Source organism: Lupinus angustifolius, chromosome LG15 (genome assembly GCF_001865875.1).
Source record: "Lupinus angustifolius cultivar Tanjil chromosome LG15, LupAngTanjil_v1.0, whole genome shotgun sequence".
NCBI classification, from domain to species: Eukaryota; Viridiplantae; Streptophyta; class Magnoliopsida; order Fabales; family Fabaceae; genus Lupinus; species Lupinus angustifolius.
Window position 1 is genome coordinate 15,105,484 of NC_032023.1, and position 18,713 is coordinate 15,124,196.

Here is an 18,713-nt window from a genome sequence, read left to right on the forward strand (position 1 = left end):
TTGGTAACGATGTTCGGCCAATTGTGCCTACATCCCCGGGAGCGTTAAAGCGGTTACCACTATATATTATTAAAGAATTAGGATTAGTGTTTAACTATTCTTCTCCTTGTTACATTAGGTTTACATAACATAAATATATAGCTCTCTACCCAAACCTCTTTACATCAGCCCAAACTCATAACTTGTATTGTTGTTATCTAGAGATATGAGTAATTCCACAACATATATTAATTTAGTTTTTTGGTACTACCAATGGTACCCCTCACCTTTTTGGGTAAGGAATTAATCCATTTCGGAATTCGTGACCGTTCCTCCTAAAAAGTGTCACTATTTGGAATCGAACTCTCGACATTAGGAATTCAGTGATACCTTACAATATTAGATCAATGTCTTGATAGAATATCAATTTGCTTTCATATCAATTATTTTGAACTAATAACTAATTATTTGAGCGAAACAATAACATACATGTAGTTTTAATTAGCTATGTGTTGTAATTGGTTGATGAGAATAATACGTAGTGATATCCATATTAATAATACTTAGACTCTTAGAGTAAACTACCAAATAATTAGGTATGTCTCGAGAAGAATTAGGGTGTTTTATAATTACAATAAAATATAACTAATAACAATTGTAAGTAATAAGCTATAAGCTGTCTGTCTATAAAAAAATAAGGTATAAGTAGCTAGAGCTGTTTGTAGTTCAAAACTAGCAATCTAAACCCGCTAGCCTTCAAAATCAAAAGAGACAACTCAAAATAATTTATTTGCTCCTTAATTTTCACGTTCCCTTTGAGTCTTTGACTCCACCCTTTCAGTGTCCCAAAATTAAAAACAATTAATTAATTAATTAATTAATTAATTTACTTTTCCTTCTTTGGCACCGGGTCCGCTTGTTCTATGGATTAAGCCAGAATGGAAGATAATTTTATAACTATGATGATCGAAATGGATTGCGCAGGCCATGCCTTAGGTTCAATAAGCTTATATTGTTTAAATAATGAGCTTTTTTAGGATCAATTTTGACTTGTTTACTTATAATAGGTTTTTTAGGCATTTAAAAATATTTAAAGATGAATGGAGAAATGTATCAAATAAGCCTTCAAATAGGTATATATTAGCGAACAATGGCAAACGAGCAACAACAACAATATTTTGCTAGGATTGAACAAACAAGAGTGACAACAATATATGTTAATATAAGTTCTAAATTTATGGTAATTGAGTTGAATGTCACAAACGGAAATTAGATTTGATAATAAGTTTTTTGAGTTAGATGTAATTGTCCTATTTTGATATTTTTGATACTTCAAGAATCAAACCGAATAAAAGAAATGATTTGATTCAGTTTATGTTGATTTTTATTGTTGGAGCTGAATCAATTCAAACCAATCATGAAAGATTTGATTCAGTTTGATTTTTGGATACTTAGGAACTGAACTGAACAAAAGGAGATGATTTGATTGGTTTATGTTGATCTTCATTGCAGGAACTAAACCAAACCGACCCAGATTAATTTAGTTATGTTCACCAATTCATTTGTTTCAATGGAATTTGATACATTTTGTCACATGTCTATAGGTTAGTCAATGTTATCATTCTTATGTGGACTTTTCTTTACTCAAATGTTATAAAAATTTGTCCATAAGAATTATATTATTTTGTATTAAGGATCACCTTATTATTATTTTAGATCTTGTGGAACAAAAAACCAAACCGATTAAAACCATTTTTAAAAAAAATAACCAAACCAAATCATAATTTTAGGTTGATTCAATTCAATTCTATATGTTTGTTTAATCCTGAACCAATTACACCTGACCTGCAAAGTTAGAGTTTTAGCTTATTAGCTAGACCAACTAATAGGATTTTTATTAGGCCCAAAACCTAGCTTAATACAAGTTTTTTTAAAAAAACACTACGTAGCCGTAATTATGACATTTCAGCCTAGACTGAAATACCAAGGGTCAAATATCTTGAAAATCAAACACCCCAAAGAAGAACACATGTTCAAATTATATTAACTCTTCCTTTCCCTGAAATATTAAATTTGCCGGCACTGACCTTAGGTAGCAATGACCTCTTCAAAGTTGAAAAACGCATCCTAAAGCTTCGTTAACATTACCATCAACATTCCCCAATTATTCCAACCCATTCATTCTGCATAATCTACCATCATTTCATTTTCCTCATATTGCCTTATAATAATTCCATCTTTCAAATAATCAAACATGATTTGGCATTTTGCTTTGGTTAATGCTACCTCAATGATTTCCTCAATTTTCTTCATCTTAGTTTCTTCTTTCTTAATTCTTCATTTCTTCCGCAAAACCTCAACACTTCAAATCCTCAACACTTGGTGGCTCTCCTTCGAAAATCGCTTCCACGTGTACCAATCTTTCAAAGTCCCACGATACAATCACAATTTTCAGGAAAATCAACTTTACCGGAAAATAATCACTTATCTCGATTCTCTTCCTTCTGTTCAGGATTCCGATTTCACCAACCTCTTCTCTGGTTCAAATCCCTCCGATATTTTCCTCCACCTCGATGCGAACCAAATCGTTGATGACACCTTCCTCGGTGCGAAGCTAAAATGGACTAAACATGCCGTCGATGATTCCGATTCCGCCGCACTTGTGCTCCGAATTAGGAAGAAAGACAAGCGCAGGATTTTCTTACAGTACTTCCAGCACGTTCTCTCAGTAGCGGATGAGATAGAACAGCGTCGTAAGGAAATCAAGCTGCATATAAACACCGGCGCTGGCGAGAGATCGCGGTGGCGATCTGTGCCGTTTAACCATCCCGCGAGCTTCGACACGGTGGCAATGGACGGTGAGTTGAAAAACAAGGTGAAATCCGATCTCGAACAGTTTATGAAGTCAAAGCAATACTACCACCACCGGTTAGGGCGTGTTTGGAAACGGAGTTATCTACTCTACGGTTCTTCCGGTACCGGAAAATCAAGTTTCATCGCAGCGATGGCGAAGTTCTTAAACTACGACGTGTACGATTTCGATATCTCAAAAATAACGGACGGTTCCGATTGGAAGACGCTTCTGATGCAAACGACGAGCAAGTCAATGATCGTAATCGAGGATCTCGACCGTTTATTATCATCGAAATCAACGGCTATTAATGTGAGCTTATCGAGCGTGTTGAATTTCATGGACGGCGTCGTTTCCTGTTGCGGAGAAGAACGCGTGATGGTTTTCACAATGAACGGTTCAAAAGATGAGGTAGATGAAGCAGTTTTGAGACCTGGTAGAGTTGATGTTCATATACACTTTCCCTTATGTGATTTCTCAACGTTCAAGATTTTAGCAAGTAGCTACTTAGGGTTGAAGGAGCATAAGCTATTCCCTCAGGTTGAAGAGGTTTTTTCTCAGACCGGGCCTCGGCTCAGCCCGGCCGAAGTGGGTGAGATTATGATATCGAACCGGAACTCGCCGAGCCGGGCCTTGAAAACCGTTATCACCGCTTTGCAAGTAAAATATAGTGGTATGTTGAAAGATAGCGGGTCGGGTCGGAGCAGTGATGATGGGGCTGAACCGGGTACGGTGATATGTAGGGAGAGTGTTCATACGGTGAGAGAGTTCAGAAAGCTGTATGGGCTTTTGCGTTTGGGAAGTAGGAGGAAAGATGAGCCCAATTATTCGGGGCCCATAGAGAAAGAAGCTCCACGGATCGAGGGTCGGGTCGGATAAAGTATTTTTTTTTTGTAAAGTTCTAAGTTCTAACAATTACCACTATACTGTAGTTTTTATTTTTTCTTCAGTTAGAAATCTTATCGTTGTATTCTTTTTTATTAACTTTTTATGTTGCTTGTATCTCCGGAAAATAATGATAGGCATTAAGCTTTAGCCAAAGGAAGAACAATTCACATTGTAATGTGTTTGTTCTGGATATTGTAGCATTTTTCGGGATAATCTCTTATAAACTTCTGAACCAATCATATATGCACTTATTAATAAGGTTATACTATATACCGAAAAAGCATGCATATCAATAAGGTTATGCTTTTGAAGATTAAGCCTCTCTATCTTTGAGCTTATATACATACTTATACCTAATCTCGATTATTATGCATGCTTTTGTTGAACAACTTACAAGACTGTTGTTCTCTTGACAGACAATTGATTCTGTGGATAATGAAATTAATGAATTTGACCTGAATAAACCTCCAAACTCCAAAGTATGTAATTAATACAAGCCTGCCATCTATAATAATTTGGCTGTTTGGACTGGACAGTTTCTGACCAGTCATGATAGAGAAAATGAGGCATTTCATCAAGCACTACATTGTCTGGTGGTGAGTTTTTGGAGGTAAGACTCTTTTGAAAGGCCCATACTTGGTTGTTCACTAGAGTTATACTTTTCTCGTATGTCCACTGAATAATCATTTAAGTTTTTGACAAAAAAGCAACACGAAGGAATTACTTCTGAATGCTTTTTGCGTTACAGAATGTGAACTATTATTATGCAAAAACATGGCTACCTTAATTTTCAATCTTGCAACAACAATAAAGTCTTAATTTTACTAGGTGGATCAACTACTAAAAATTGAACAATGCTATAATGCAATCTTATTCCATAAACAGAGAAGTTATTTCTTTGATTTGAACTTGTGATTTCATGACAACTTCACCGTTACGCCAAATTCAACATCTATTTCTATAATTGGATAATCATGTAATAAATTAGTAATGTCTAATATTCTTACTAATTCATTCATTTTTTAATCAATCACAAATAGCTATTTGTAATAGATTTTGAAGATATGAATAAATAGAATAAAGTTCAAATCTGATTTCATTGATTAGCCAAAGTTACAATATGAGTTATTTATAAACTACTTGCTTGACAATTAAGCAACCTATCCAAGTACCTAACTTATTCAACTAACTATTTAACTAACCATGAAAACCACATTTTACACGTGCTAAAATAAAGAGGCTCTGCTACAAAACAACCTTCTAGAAGAAGTGTATCTAAGAATGCCTAAGTCATTGGCCTCATGTTAGTGATGTAGTGGAATTGCTCTTTATGATGCACCAATGTGCACAGCCTGATGAACTCCATGACTGATGCACAACTCCTTGACTAATGCACAACTTGGTCTGATGCACTCCGTGCCTGATGCGCAGCTCCTTGACTGATGCACAACTTGGTATGATGCACACCTTGGCCTAGCTTAGTCTAATGCAGTTTTTGGCCTGATGCAGACTGCACAGTTTGGCTTGATGCAGATTAGGCTTGATCATGAGTAATGTCCTGGAAGAATAAACTTAGTTAGTTTGATTATAAGTTCATTACCCCATCAAGCTAGAAAGTATATGTTAATAACTGCTAGCTTGGGAAGTAATGTATTAAACAAAGATGGTTCTAATGCCTTGGTTAATATATTTTCAAATTGATCAGAAGTATGAATAGGTAAAAGATGAAAAAGTTTAAGTATAAGTCTTTTCTTTACAGCATGACAATCAATTTTAATATGTTTAGTTATTTCATGAAAAATTGAATTGATTGTCATGTGTCTAGCAGAATTATTATCACAAAAAGTAAGGCAAATTGCTTATGAGTAGGTGCAAGATCTCCCAAGAGATAAGTGATCCATTGAATCTCACAAGAAGCAATGACCAAGGCACGATATTCAGTCTCAGATGAGGATCTAGAAATAGTGTTTTGTTTCTTAGATTTCCAAGAAATGAGTGAATTGCCTAAAAACATACAAAAGCCAGAGATTGACTTTCTTGTATCAGGGCAAGATGCCCAATCAGAATCAATATAACCTCTAATTTGTAGTGTGGAATTAGAGGGATAAACAATACCTTGGCCAAGACTACCTTTGATATACCTGAGTACTCTTGTAAGAGCTTTGTTATGGTTGATGGTTGGAGCAACCATGAATTGGCTCAATTGTTGAATTGCAAAGCTTAAATCGGGTCTTGTATTTGTGAGGTATAGCAGTCTACCAAGTAATTGCCTATAGAGCGTAGGGTCAGAGTATGGTGCACTATCATGCTGGTGCAAGTGAGGATGCTTGGTCATAGGAGTAGGGACAGGTTTGGATTGAAGAAAACATGTATAAGATAAGAGGTGTAAAGCGTACTTCCTTTGGAAAAGGGCCAAACTATGCTTGGAGGTTGTAACCTCAAGACCCAAGAAGTACTTAAGATGACCAAGATCTTTGATCTTAAAAGTTAAATCCAATTTATGTTTAACAAAATTAATTTCAGAAATGTCATTGCCAGTTAAGATTAAATCATCTACATATATTAAAAGAGTAGTAAATTTTGAACTAGGACCTTTGGTGAACAAGGAATGGCCATGATGGGATTGTTTGTATACCATAGAAAGAAGAAAAAGGAAAGTTTGGCAAGCCATTGCATGCTTGCCTGTTTTAAGTCATATAAAGACTTGTTGAGTTTACAAACCTAATTTTGGAATTGAGCATTGAACACCTTGTGGTAGTGACATATATACCTCTTCTTTAAGATCACCATGGAGGAAAGCATTGTTCGCATCAAGTTATTGGAGGGTCCATCCCAAGCAAGAAGGAGCCTAACAATAGTGAGTTTTACCACTTGTGCAGAAGTGTTAAAGTAGTCTAGGTCTTCTGTTTGTGTGTAGCCTTTAGCTACAAGCCTAACTTTGTATCTTTGTATAGTACCATCAGATTTATGTTTCAATTTATAAACTCATTTAGATCCAATGACATGTTTGTTGGGAGGTAGAGGACAAGGTTCTATGTATTATTAGTTTCAAGATCATGTAACTCATCTTTCATAGCCTCTATTCATTCCCTGGATTTGATGGTGTGATTTTAAGTTTTGGGTTCATTTTGGGTGATGATGGATAGACAGTGGGGCAAGTGTGTAGAGGAAATGGATTTGTAGGATAGAACATGTTGTAGGGGATGCTTAATGGTGGTAATTGAATTAGGTGTGCTTGTCAAGAGATTGCAGTGATAGTTTTTGAGGTAGGAAGAAGTCTGGGATATCCTATGAGATCTTCTAATTTGTGGAGGGTCTGGAATAGAGTGGATGGGAATGTGTTCTTCAGAGATTTGTGATTCAAGTAATTGGTCATTTTTGGAGGGTTGTTGGGTGGGAGGTTGAGGGTTACCGGTAGTGAAGTTAGTAGGATCATCAAAATGAATAAAGGATGTATCATCTATATGATCAGGTTTAGAGGATTGAAGGTTGGGAGGAGTCTGCTTATAAGAGAATATGTGTTCATGAAACACAACATTCCTAGAGATAAAGATCTATTTGGTGTTTAAGTCAAGTAGAAGAAATCTCTTAGTTCCTCTCTTGTATCCTAGAAACAAGGACCTTCTAGCTCGAGGGTCAAGTGTGGTTTTGTTATTGGTGAGGATAGAGGAAAAGCAAAGACTTTCAAAGACCTTAAGGTTATGGAAGTCTAGTTTGTCACCGAGGAGAACCTATAAAAGACTTTTCATCTCAAGGGTGGTACTTGGCAGCCTATTAATTAGGTAAACTGCATGGTTGGTAGCAAAGTGCCAAAAGGCTTTGAGAAGGTGTGACTGAAAGAGCAGGGATCTATAACATTGAGTATATGTCTATGTTTTCTTTCCACACAGGAAGTTTGATGTATTATACCTTGAGCATTGTAGAATGTAGGTATTATGAACTCAATGTCATTGTCAGTCCTGATGATTTGATTTGCTTATTATACTGAACTCAGGCATATTTGATAAAGTTGTGAACCAAACTTCTTGTTTCAGCCTTTGAAGTCATTAAAAATATCCAAATGTGTTTACTAAAATCATCAATCATAATTAAAAAATATTTGTGTCCATGGATTGAGGGAACACCAAGTGGTCCCCAAATGTCCATATGAACAAGCTCACAAGTATGACTTGTCTTAGAATTACTAATAGGAAATGGCAGTCTTGCTTGTTTAGATAAATGACATAAATCACATACATTATTAGAATTGGAATTTACATAAGGTGGGTGTGTGTAAATGTGAGTCAAGACTTTATGGGATGGGTGACCTAATCTGAAATGCCATAGATCAAAGAATGGAACAGTGTAGTCATGTAAAGCATTTACATAATTTAAGATAGGTTTATTATGAATAATTTGTACATAAAATATAAAGGTGATTGTAAGCTTCAACATGTCCAATCATCTTCAAGGAAATCATATCCTGAATCAAGCAATAAGATTTATAAAAAACAAGCTTGCAATGCAGTGAGCAAGCAAGCTTGTGAATATAGATCAAATTATACTTAAAGTCAGACATGTAAAGAACATTATGTAGTGTAAGAGTATTAGAGAGAGTAACTATTATAGGGTGTTTAGCAATCATGCTAAGATTGTTTGGTAGCTTGATACTTATGGGCTTAATAGTTTGAAAGTAAATGTAACTTGATAAATCATTGGTGATGTGATCAGTTGCCCCTGTATCAAGCAACCAAGAATTTATGTCAAGGCAAATACTTGATACAGAATGACTTTCATTGCTTGGTTGATCAACTTCAATGTGGCTTATGCTATGCTCTGGATTGAAACTTAACATGGCTTGTTCTTCTTGGTCAGGATGAGGTTGAGTCTGTCTTGCAGGTTCCTGCTTCATTTCCTTGTGAATTTGATGCTGGGACATTATTAATAAAACCATTGGCATTTCTTGGCTTGAATTTGAAGTTGGGGGAATCCATGTTTAAAATAATAGGTCTCTATTGGATTCTCTCTTGGATGAAGATAGTATGGGTTTGTTGTAAGATCTGCAGGCTGTCTTGCTTGATATATTTCACCATGCTCTGAGTCTTCCATGGTTTGGAAAAGAAAGAGGGATCAAGAAAAGGGAATCAAGAATTGTAAATATAGTAAAAGAATTGAGGAAGAAGAAGTTGAGGCAGTTATTGAGAGAGAAAGGAGAGAGAATTAGAAGAGTAACTAACTCTTCATTTAGTTATTCTATTTTAGTTATTTTTTATTATTACAAGATAAGAGCTCCTCATTTCTATTTATAGAAAACTGAGGACTCAAGGTAGTTAGGACACGTCATCAAGACTAAAGAGCTTGATTGAATAATGCAAGACTTACGTATATTCTAATATACCCTGTGAAACCATACATCCCTTTCATCTAAAACAAATACATTGAATCACTATTTATCTTAGGGATACACCAGTTATTACTCTGAGACACTTCCTCATGGCAGTGAACTTGGTTGTTGGTAGAGGTTTAGTTAAAACATCTGCAGTTTGATGTTCTGATGGGATGTGCTTGACTTTAAGAGCCTTGGACTGGATCTTGTCTCTGACAAAGAACAAATCTAGTTCTATGTGCTTTGTTCTGTTGTGAAGAACATGATTGTGTGCCATGGCCACGGGGTACTTAAGGTGTCATACAAAATCAGAGGAGTCTGATGCTTAAACTGAAGTTCTGAGAATAAGGATTCAATCCAAATAACTTCTTGAGTGGTAAGGGCAAGACTTCTATACTCTGCTTCTGTGCTAGATCTAGACACAGTTTGTTGTTTCTTGGACCACCATGTTACAATGTTTGGTCCAATGAATACATATCCTCTAGAGATGGATTTTCTGTCATATGAATCTGCAGCCCAGTCCGCATCACAACACACCATAACAGATAGAGGAATGGAAGAAGTAGCTGGTCTAATATGTAGACCAAAAGAAGTAAAGCCTTGTAAATATCTTAGGATTCTTTTAACTGCACTCCAGTGTTGAATACGAGGTTGGCTCATGAATTGACAAACCTTGTTGACACTAAAGGTAAGATCTGGCCTGGTGATAGTGGCATATTGCAATGCTCCAACAATAGACCTGTACAAGCTAGGATCTTCGAAGGAATTTGAACCAGATTTGGTTAGTTTACAAGAAGTGCCCATAGGTGTTGTACTTGGTTTAGCGGATAACATATTTGCCATTTGTAGAAGATCACTGACATGCTTAGCTTGAGAAAGGAACAAAGATCCATCTGGAAGATGAGTAACTTCTATGCCTAGAAAGTAGTCCAGTAAGCCTAGTCTTTTTAGAGCAAAATTGTGACTTAGCTTGTCAATGATGTTATGAACTTGAGACTTAGATGAACCACTAACAATAATGTCATCAACATACACAAGAACAAACAGTTTATATGTTGATGTGATGAGAATGAAGAGAGAGTTATCACACCTGCTGATATGAAAGCCAAGTTGAATTATTGTACATTTAAGTTTCTTAAACCACTGCCTTGGTGCCTGTTTTAGGCCATACAAAGCTTTATAAAGTTTACACACTACATTTTTGTCCCCATTATGAAACCCAACAGGTTGAACCATATAAACTTCCTCATTTAGTAATCCATTAAGAAACGCATTGTTGACATCCAATTGTTCTAGAGGCCACTGATATTTAGCAGCAAGAGTAAGAAGAATTCTGATTGTGATAGGCTTGACCACAACTGAAAATGTTTTAGTATAGTCCACACCAGGTTGTTGATGAAATCCTTTAGCCACAAGCCTAGCCTTGTATCTGTTTAGTGAACCATCAACATTCTCTTTTACCCTAAACACCCATTTGCAACCAATAGCATGTTTATGAGTGGGAAAAGAAACCAGAGACCATGTTCCTAACTTGATTAGAGCATCGAATTCTTTTTGCATCACCTTTTTCCAAATTGGATCACCAAGGGCTTCTTTTATAGTTGCAGGTTCAGTCTAAACTAAGAGTGCTCTGAGGAACTCTCTAGGAACTATAGATTTGTCAATTCCAGCTTTAGATCTTGTGACCATAGGATGGGTTGGTACTAAATCAGTGTTGTTATCAGTGGTGGAATGATCATTAAGTTCTTGGTCAGATGATATAATAATAGGACTCTAAGATGTGAGGGAAGGTTGGCTAAAGGGAGACATTATATGTAAGTTTGTGGAGTGAGTAGGAACATTAACATGTAAGGAGTTGGAGAGAACAGGAGATGGTGACAGAGATTGAGTAGATGACAAAGGAGAAAATTGAGAAGAAGTAACTCTAGGAATAAACTCATGAGTGATAGATGTGGTTGATGAAGGAGACACTTTTAGCTGACTGTTTAGTATGATTAAGTCAGAGGCATAGGGAAAGACACTTTCATTGAAGACAACATCCTTTAAGATATAAAGTCTACCCTCTTTTGACAAAAACTTGTAACCCTTGTGCATGGAGGAATAACCCAAGAATGTGCATTGAGATGACCTTAACTGTAATTTGTGGTTGTTATAGGGTCTTAACAAGGAAAAATATTCACAACCAAAAAGACCTTTAGAAAGGTGTAATCAGGTTTTATGTTATACAGAAGAAAATAAGGAGATGTATTATTGAGTGAAGGAGTGGATAGTCTGTTTATAAGATAAACAGAAGTGGTAAAGGCATACTCCCAGAAGGCTAGAGGTAGATTAACATGAATCAATAAAGCTAACCATGTTTCAACAATATGTCTATGTTTCCTTTCAACAGTCCCTTGTTGATGGTGAGTATGAGGGCAAGAGACTCTATGGTTAATGCCTAGAGAGGTTAGATATTTAGTAAAGGTTCTGAACTCCCCACCCCAATCACTTTGAACAGCCTTAACAGTTTTGTGAAATTGAGTGTTAACAAGTTTGAGGAAATGTTGAAAGACATGAAGAGTAATGGATTTTTGTTTGAGTACCAAGTATATCTAATATGAGCATCTACTATAGAAAAATAGTACCTAAAACCTGAATTAGAACACATAGGGGAGGGACCCCATAGATCCACATATAGAAGGTCAAAAGGATTAGTATAAGTGTTTGTGGAAGGCAAAGATGATATTCTGTGAGCTTTGGCACAACAACAAGCAGAACAAAAGTCTGAAGCAGATTTATTTATTGAAGGCATATTGCAATGAGTCAATACATTTTTTACAGTTGCTTCATGAGCATGACCTAGTCTATAATGCCATAAAAGAAAAGAACTAGAGTTAGTACTTTCAACAGTGGAAACTAATGCTAAAGCATTATTAGAACTAAAACCAGCAGAGGACTTTGTTTGGCCAGACTTGAGAACAAGATTTGGAAATGCATAGAGACCCTCTGAAGTGAGAGACCCTTGAAGCAGAACCTCATCAATACCCTATGATTTAACAAGACGGTAGTTAGGATGAAACTCAAAGTAACAGGAATTATCTTTGGCAAACTGTGAGACACTCATTAGGTTCTTTGTGATAGTAGGAACAAAAATGAAAGACAAACAAGAGGATTAGAAGAATTAAAATAGGTATTACCACAACAAGAAATAGAGGCTTTAGTACCATTACCCATATAGATTTGGTCTGGTCCAAAACTCTTAGTAGGTTCATGAAACATGGTTGGATTTGCTGTAAGATGATTGGTGGCCCCTGAGTCAGGGTACCACATAGAAGCTTTAGAATTGTCATGACCAGTATGAGCATTCATTGCATATCCTTGATTATGAGAGGGAAAAACAAAGCCCTCAAGATGCATGTGAGAAACATTTCTGTGATAAGGGAATGATGAATTTCCAGGTGCAGAAGAATTAGTAGCATAGCCTTGATGACGATATTGTTGAGGAGTAGTGTAATGTCTAGAAGCATAAGCATGAGAGGAAGGCATGCTAGGAGAACCATAAACTGGACCTGATTGATGACCATAGAAATGAGCAGGATGCAAAGTGCCATGATGATTATCATAAGGAGCATAATAGCACCAGGACACATCATGTCCTGGTCTTCTGCAATAGTCACAGAAGTAACCACCAGATCATGGTGAAACCCTACTAGACCGAGAGTTACGTCCACCACGTCTTCCACCACGTCCACCACGTGAGTTAGGATAGAAACCAGTGTGAAGATTAGGGAAGAAGCTCCCATAAGCAATCTGAAATGAGCGTGAAGAAAATTTGTGAGGTGTATTATAACCAGCAGATTGCATGTTAGGCATAGGAAGAGGCATAGTAACGAAATTCGGTGGAGGAGATTGAGCAGCAATATTTGCTGATAGAGCATCTGAAACAGACTTATGTTTATTCTTGAGCATTCTAGATTCAAATGTAAGAAGAAACTGCTCCAAGTCATGAATTGAGGGATGATGAACTTGACTCTCAATTGAAGTATAACATGATGAAAATATTCATTCAAACCATCGAGGATGCAATCAACATGCTCTTCTAACAAAATTGGAGTACCAATTGAGATCAATGAGTCAATTAGGGTTTTGACTTTTGAGAAAAATTGCGAGATATTTGAGGATCCCTGTGTCAGGGATCTGAGTTGAGATCTCAATTGACGACTCCTAGCCTTAGTGTGAGAATTACAAAACGCATGTAACTCATTCCATATCTGCCACGAATAAACACAACCTGCAACTCTAGGATGTAGAGTTTCAGAAATCGAATTTAGAATCCACGAGAATACGGCTTGATCTTGTTCTTCCCAAGCCGTGAATGTAGGATTCACATGACCTAATTCACGTTCCAAATTAGTTACAAAATGCGGAGGAATATTAGTAGATTGAACAAACCTTAAGGCATGGTTAGATTTAAGCATCGCAAGCATGAACTGACTCCACGTGAGGTAGTTCTGCTCAGTTAACTTTGCAGTAGGAACTTGTAGAGAGAAGAAGGAAGAATGAACATGAATCGGTGCAGCAGTGTTTGAAGAAAGTGGCGGAGAAGAAGCTTCCACAGGAGGATCATTCATGGCGGTGGCCATTGGTGATGATACCATGTAAAGATAGTAAAAGAATTGAGGAAGAAGAAGTTGAGGCAGTTATTGAGAGAGAAAGGAGAGAGAATTAGAAGAGTAACTAACTCTTCATTCAGTTATTCTGTTTTAGTTATTTTTCATTATTACAAGATAAGAGCTCCCCATTTCTATTTATAGAAAACTAAGGACTCAAGGTAGTTAGGACACGTCATCAAGACTAAAGAGCTTGATTGAATAATGCAAGACTTACGTATATTCTAATAAGACTTACCATAATAGATTTTTTGAAGATACAAATAAATAGAAGAAAGTTCAAATATGATTTCATTGATTAACCAAAGTTACAATACGAGTTACTTATATACTAGTTGCTTGACAATTAAGCAACCTATCCAAGTAATTAACTTATTCAACTAACTATTTAACTAACCATGAAAATCACATTTTACACGTGCTAAAATAGAGAGGCTCTATTACATAACAACCTTCTAGAATTGTATCTAAAAATGCTTAAGTCATTGGCCTCATGTTAGTTATGAAGTGAAACTGCTCCTTAGGATGCACCAATGTGCACAGCCTGATGAACTCCTTGACTGATGCACAGCTTGGTCTGATGCACACCTTGGCCTAGCTTAGTCTGATGCAGACTGCACAGTTTGGCTTGATGCAGATTAGGCTTGATCAGGAGTAATGTCCTGGCAGAATAAACTTAGTTAGTTTGATTATAAGTTCATTGATTTGATCCCTTAATTTATTCAGTAGATCATTGCTGCTTGTAGGATGATAGGAGCAAGAAACGGCAACCGCAGGCAGTGGCAATTGCACATACTAAATTTGAGTGCAGAAAACCATTACCATATCTTTGGAGGGGTTTGGAAAATGACAAGCTCTCTGAGATTGCTGGAATCCCAGGTTGTATATTTTTGTGCACATGAGTGGTTATATAGGAGGAAATCGAAGTTATGATGGTGCTCTAGCCATGACGAGAGCATCTTTAAAGGCTTAGGCAATGGCAAGTACTTGTAACTTAATACCTTTCTTTCTCAAGCATCTTAATCAATGGAAATCAATATAACCAGTCTATTCATATCACTAATGTTTGACAAAATAGATTATTTGAATATATAAATATATATATAGTAACCATGTTTTTCTATAGCTTATTATGATGAAATAATTTTTATGTTTAGCTCTCCTAGCTGAAATTTTCTCCATAAGCAAGATTCTAGTATAGGTGTTTCTTAAATAGAAACAAATATGTAACACTTAACCATCCACACTCCTTGGTTAAGATAACTTGTTTTGTTTGGATTGTATAAAATGATTGTTTTATCTTTTAAGTAATATATCAAAAGAGATGAAATAACTTAAAATAGTATTTGGTTTAGGATAAAATGACATTTATCTTTCATGGTTTTGAAATAACTAAACAACTTTTCTACAAACCGAACCGTTTTTTCTATAATGCAACTTTCTGATTATAGAAAAATATTTTTTTGATTCTTTAATGTTTTACCCAAGTTTTTTAAACACCTCTAAATAAACCCAATGCCATCTTCTATCTAAAAAAGTGATTATTTCCCAGCAAATCCCTTCCAAAATGCTGATAGATATCACGTTACCAATAGTTGGTCTGGTCCCTTTCTGCTGTAAGCCAGGAAAACAATCTTTGGATAATGTAACTTCACAATTTTGCTGTCAATTCTTGCATACCAATTTTCCCTATTAGTTCAATGATGACAGTTTAATTCATTCTATATATACTCATTTATCAGCATTCTGATTATGGTCAAAACTAGTTTTGGCTTCACTGCAAGCACATTCTTGGAACTAGCTTCACTCCTCGGAAACAGTTGGTAGACCCTCTTTAAACCATGCGTATAGACCCCCTTCCAGATGGTAGACATTGGTGAAACCATTAAGGACCAGCAAGTATGCTGCTATAAGAGATCTGTGAAAGTATCAAAATGTCAACATTAGGACAACAAGGGTTTGATTCGAGTCAGAATCATCTCCAGTACTAGAGACACAAGTGTTGTTTTTGCTTTTAGTTTTAAGAGTAAATAAAAGGATACAAGTGTCAAACTATCAGTGCATTTTACTTTTTCTTTGTCCAATACTGAAGAAGATTCTTGACTCTTTTAATAGATTAGGTAATGTGATGTGCAACAGAGTATAGCTAATAATACATTACTCCAAAGAAATACATGGTATCTACTTCCATGCAATCAATGTTATCAGTTGCATCTTCCATTTTATATATGAACTAGTTGCATCTTCCATTTTATATATGAGCTAGTTGCATCTTCCATGCAATCAATGTTATTAGTTGCACTTGCACTCTAAATGAATCGAATGACGCCATAATAACATGTATAGGAGGTTGGTTCCATGAGTAAAATTGGAAGTCCAGAGGGAGAAGAAAGCAAGTACAGGAGAAACAAAATAAATAGAGAAAAATTAATACCTTGATTGTTGACCTTCTGGCAGATTTTGTGATGGTTTCATTGTACCACCTGATGAGCAAGCTACTATTATCTTTGCATTTTTATCTAATTTTGCTTCAACACCTGCCAGAATGATCAAATATTTAGTTCCATAAAACAAAACAAAAATGCATAAATTCAAGAAATGCATGATGATGTAAATTTATCATACTCTTGATGAATTCTGGGTTCTCTTCTGTACCAGCAAAAATACCAAAGAATGCAAATGCAGCACGTCTTGCAATGTCCCATGCTGTCCACTCTTTTATAAGTCTATATATTTGCACATTTATAGCATCTTGAGGATGAGCCTGCACTAACAGCAATACTTATATAACTGACTTTTGGAAACTATAAGCATCAAAGATACAGATAAAACTGCAAAATGAAAGTTCCAAGTTTCTAAAACTTATTCACTAACCTCTTTGAACTCTGCTTCAGGCCTTACATCCAGAATCACAAACTTATTTTCTTTCTGAAGGCGCAGAGCTTCCTTTGCTTCCACACTTCTTACCTGAAATACCATATCATACAAACCTTTAAATATCTACTCTGCATCTTATATAATTCTGTTTTATTTTAAATGTTTTCGATCATTCTCGTTTCAATCAATTTATGATCTTTGACACTCTCCATTTCTTGTTAGATCATAGTAAGTGAGTTTAAACTAATTAACTAAAAGGTAAGTGAGTTTAAACTAATTACTAGCTAAATATTATATTAACCCAAAATACCAAAATATATTTCAATAAAATTGGCTTATTTGTGCATTTGGGAGAGTATATGTAACAGATAGAGATGGAGCTGTACCTTTTTTCCCAGAAGTGTTTCTCTCTTAATCTTCCAGTCTTCTTCAGCTAATGCCTCAAAGCAAAAGCCAAAAAAGCAGCTTATTAAGCTTCTATAATGACTTCAAATTAAATGCTATGAAAAGAGGACTAGTACCTGGTGTTTTTGCTTGTTTTGTGGCTGCACCCTGGATTTTTAGTCTCCTTCCCATATTCTGTTGGTACAATCTTTGACCTGTGGATTTCTGTGATCTCATGCTCAACCAGCATGAACTATGATCAAGTGTACCTTCTAAAGAAGGCACCAAGTGTTGTAAAGATGATGTAGATGAGTAATGTATAGCATTTGATGTAAAAGCTGCCATTTTTCGAAGCTTATAAGTTTCAACACAGGAAAATCTGTATGGGATGGCAAAACTTTTCTAGCTAATATTCAATAGTTGAATTAGTGGAAGTATTTAGGATCAACCAACCCTACATGCTTCTGTTATCTAGAGAGAACTTTAGGTAGTTTGTGTGGAATGTGTATCTGCCTATTGTGGATATTTAGGACTGAGAATCTGAGTTTGTGGTGGGTGTTTTAGTTGCCCTTCACTATTTGGATATAATTCTTTGTCTTCTTTCTTCTCTCTTTTCCAAAAGTAGTGTCTTCAGAGATAAGTTTTTTCTAGTGCATTTTTAACTGTTAGAACATTTTTTCAAGGGAGTTGGAGGGAGGGGTGAAAAGATTAGCAAAGATTTAGAATTTAATATTTTGTATAGTATTGTGACATAGCATTATCACATGTGATTTGATTCTTATATTCAGCCTCACATAATAATAATAATAATAATAAGGTTTATTATTATTTGATAAGCACTTTAATATGATATTTGCTATTTTTATGGTGTTATCAAAATTGTATCGTATCATTGGTTCAGGTGGTAAACCAGTGAACTAATCCTTATATTCATATTGTATATTAATTATATCGATCATGTAACTATATCAGTCAAAACCGGTTATACTGGCCGATTTTCATTTAAAATTATAATATTTTATGAAAGTGGCTTAAATTTTACCAAATGTTGTTATGAAGGATGAAATACACGATCACTATTTATGTTTATACTTATAAAATATTGTCTACTACCATGTTACACATTTTGTGTTAACAAATACTATAAATAAAATCATATATTATATTCTTTATTATTTTTTAAAAGTAAAAGAAAAAAATATTAAAACACTTTTATCCTTTATATATAAATGTAATAACATTTTTTATCATTATAAGGAAATGTAAAAGCAACAATTTCTCTCTAAGTCTAGGAGAGAAGTCATTCTCATAAATAAATAAAACCTTTATTTCACAACTTGCATGTACATGATGGTGGTTGTTGTGGATAGGGGTGGCAATATGGGCTTGGCCCGACGGGCCAGCCCGTTCGGATGACTATTTTAGCGGGCCGGGCTGAGAATTTTAGCCCAAAAACCTATATTCAGCCCGTTTTTTAGACGGGCCAGGCTGGCCCAACGGGCCATTGTTAAAAAATAAAAAAACTAAAGTGTGTGACACTGTGCTGTGCGAGGGGCGTGGCAACTGGTTTCTTCTTTAGAATTTACAAGTTTTAACCTAAGATGTTATGTTGTTATTGTAATATTGTAGACTTATGTTTGTGATTTTTTGTTTTAAAAGACATCTATCAAGTTTGTTGATTATTTTTTGTCTAAAAGTTTTAATTATGTACATTTTGGAG

General features: G+C 35.5%; 2 protein-coding genes and 1 long non-coding RNA gene across 3 annotated transcripts in view; 2 read left to right on the forward strand and 1 right to left on the reverse strand.

Annotated features, from left to right (window-relative positions):
• Positions 1,937-3,954, forward strand: LOC109328754 (AAA-ATPase At2g46620-like). Its single transcript, XM_019562359.1, has one exon. It carries the CDS (start codon positions 2,234-2,236, stop codon positions 3,707-3,709), a length of 1,476 nt encoding a protein of 491 aa, XP_019417904.1. The 5' UTR covers positions 1,937-2,233; the 3' UTR covers positions 3,710-3,954.
• Positions 5,225-18,713, forward strand: part of LOC109328751 — a 24,547-nt gene continuing 11,058 nt past the window's right edge. The window contains exons 1-2 of the long non-coding RNA XR_002105472.1: positions 5,225-5,235; positions 13,242-13,250. This is a non-coding gene — a long non-coding RNA (uncharacterized LOC109328751). The remainder of the gene's footprint in view (positions 5,236-13,241; positions 13,251-18,713) is intronic.
• Positions 15,286-17,571, reverse strand: LOC109328749 (rhodanese-like domain-containing protein 14, chloroplastic). Its single transcript, XM_019562354.1, has 6 exons — positions 17,131-17,571; positions 16,996-17,042; positions 16,607-16,699; positions 16,358-16,496; positions 16,167-16,269; positions 15,286-15,650 (listed from the first exon to the last, which is right to left on the reverse strand). The coding sequence occupies exons 1-6, from the start codon at positions 17,336-17,338 to the stop codon at positions 15,536-15,538; spliced, it is 705 nt and encodes a 234-aa protein (XP_019417899.1). The 5' UTR covers positions 17,339-17,571; the 3' UTR covers positions 15,286-15,535.

Bases quoted from the DNA above. Each gene is read 5' to 3' on its own strand.
- LOC109328754 (XM_019562359.1), top strand. From the start codon at position 2,234: ATGATTTGGCATTTTGCTTTGGTTAATGCTACCTCAATGATTTCCTCA.
- LOC109328749 (XM_019562354.1), bottom strand. From the start codon at position 17,338: ATGGCAGCTTTTACATCAAATGCTATACATTACTCATCTACATCATCT. The intron at 17,043-17,130 runs GTACTAGTCCTC...TTGAGGCATTAG, and splicing joins AAAACAAGCAAAAACACCAG to CTGAAGAAGACTGGAAGATT. The intron at 16,497-16,606 runs GTTAGTGAATAA...CTGTTAGTGCAG, and splicing joins CTGAAGCAGAGTTCAAAGAG to GCTCATCCTCAAGATGCTAT.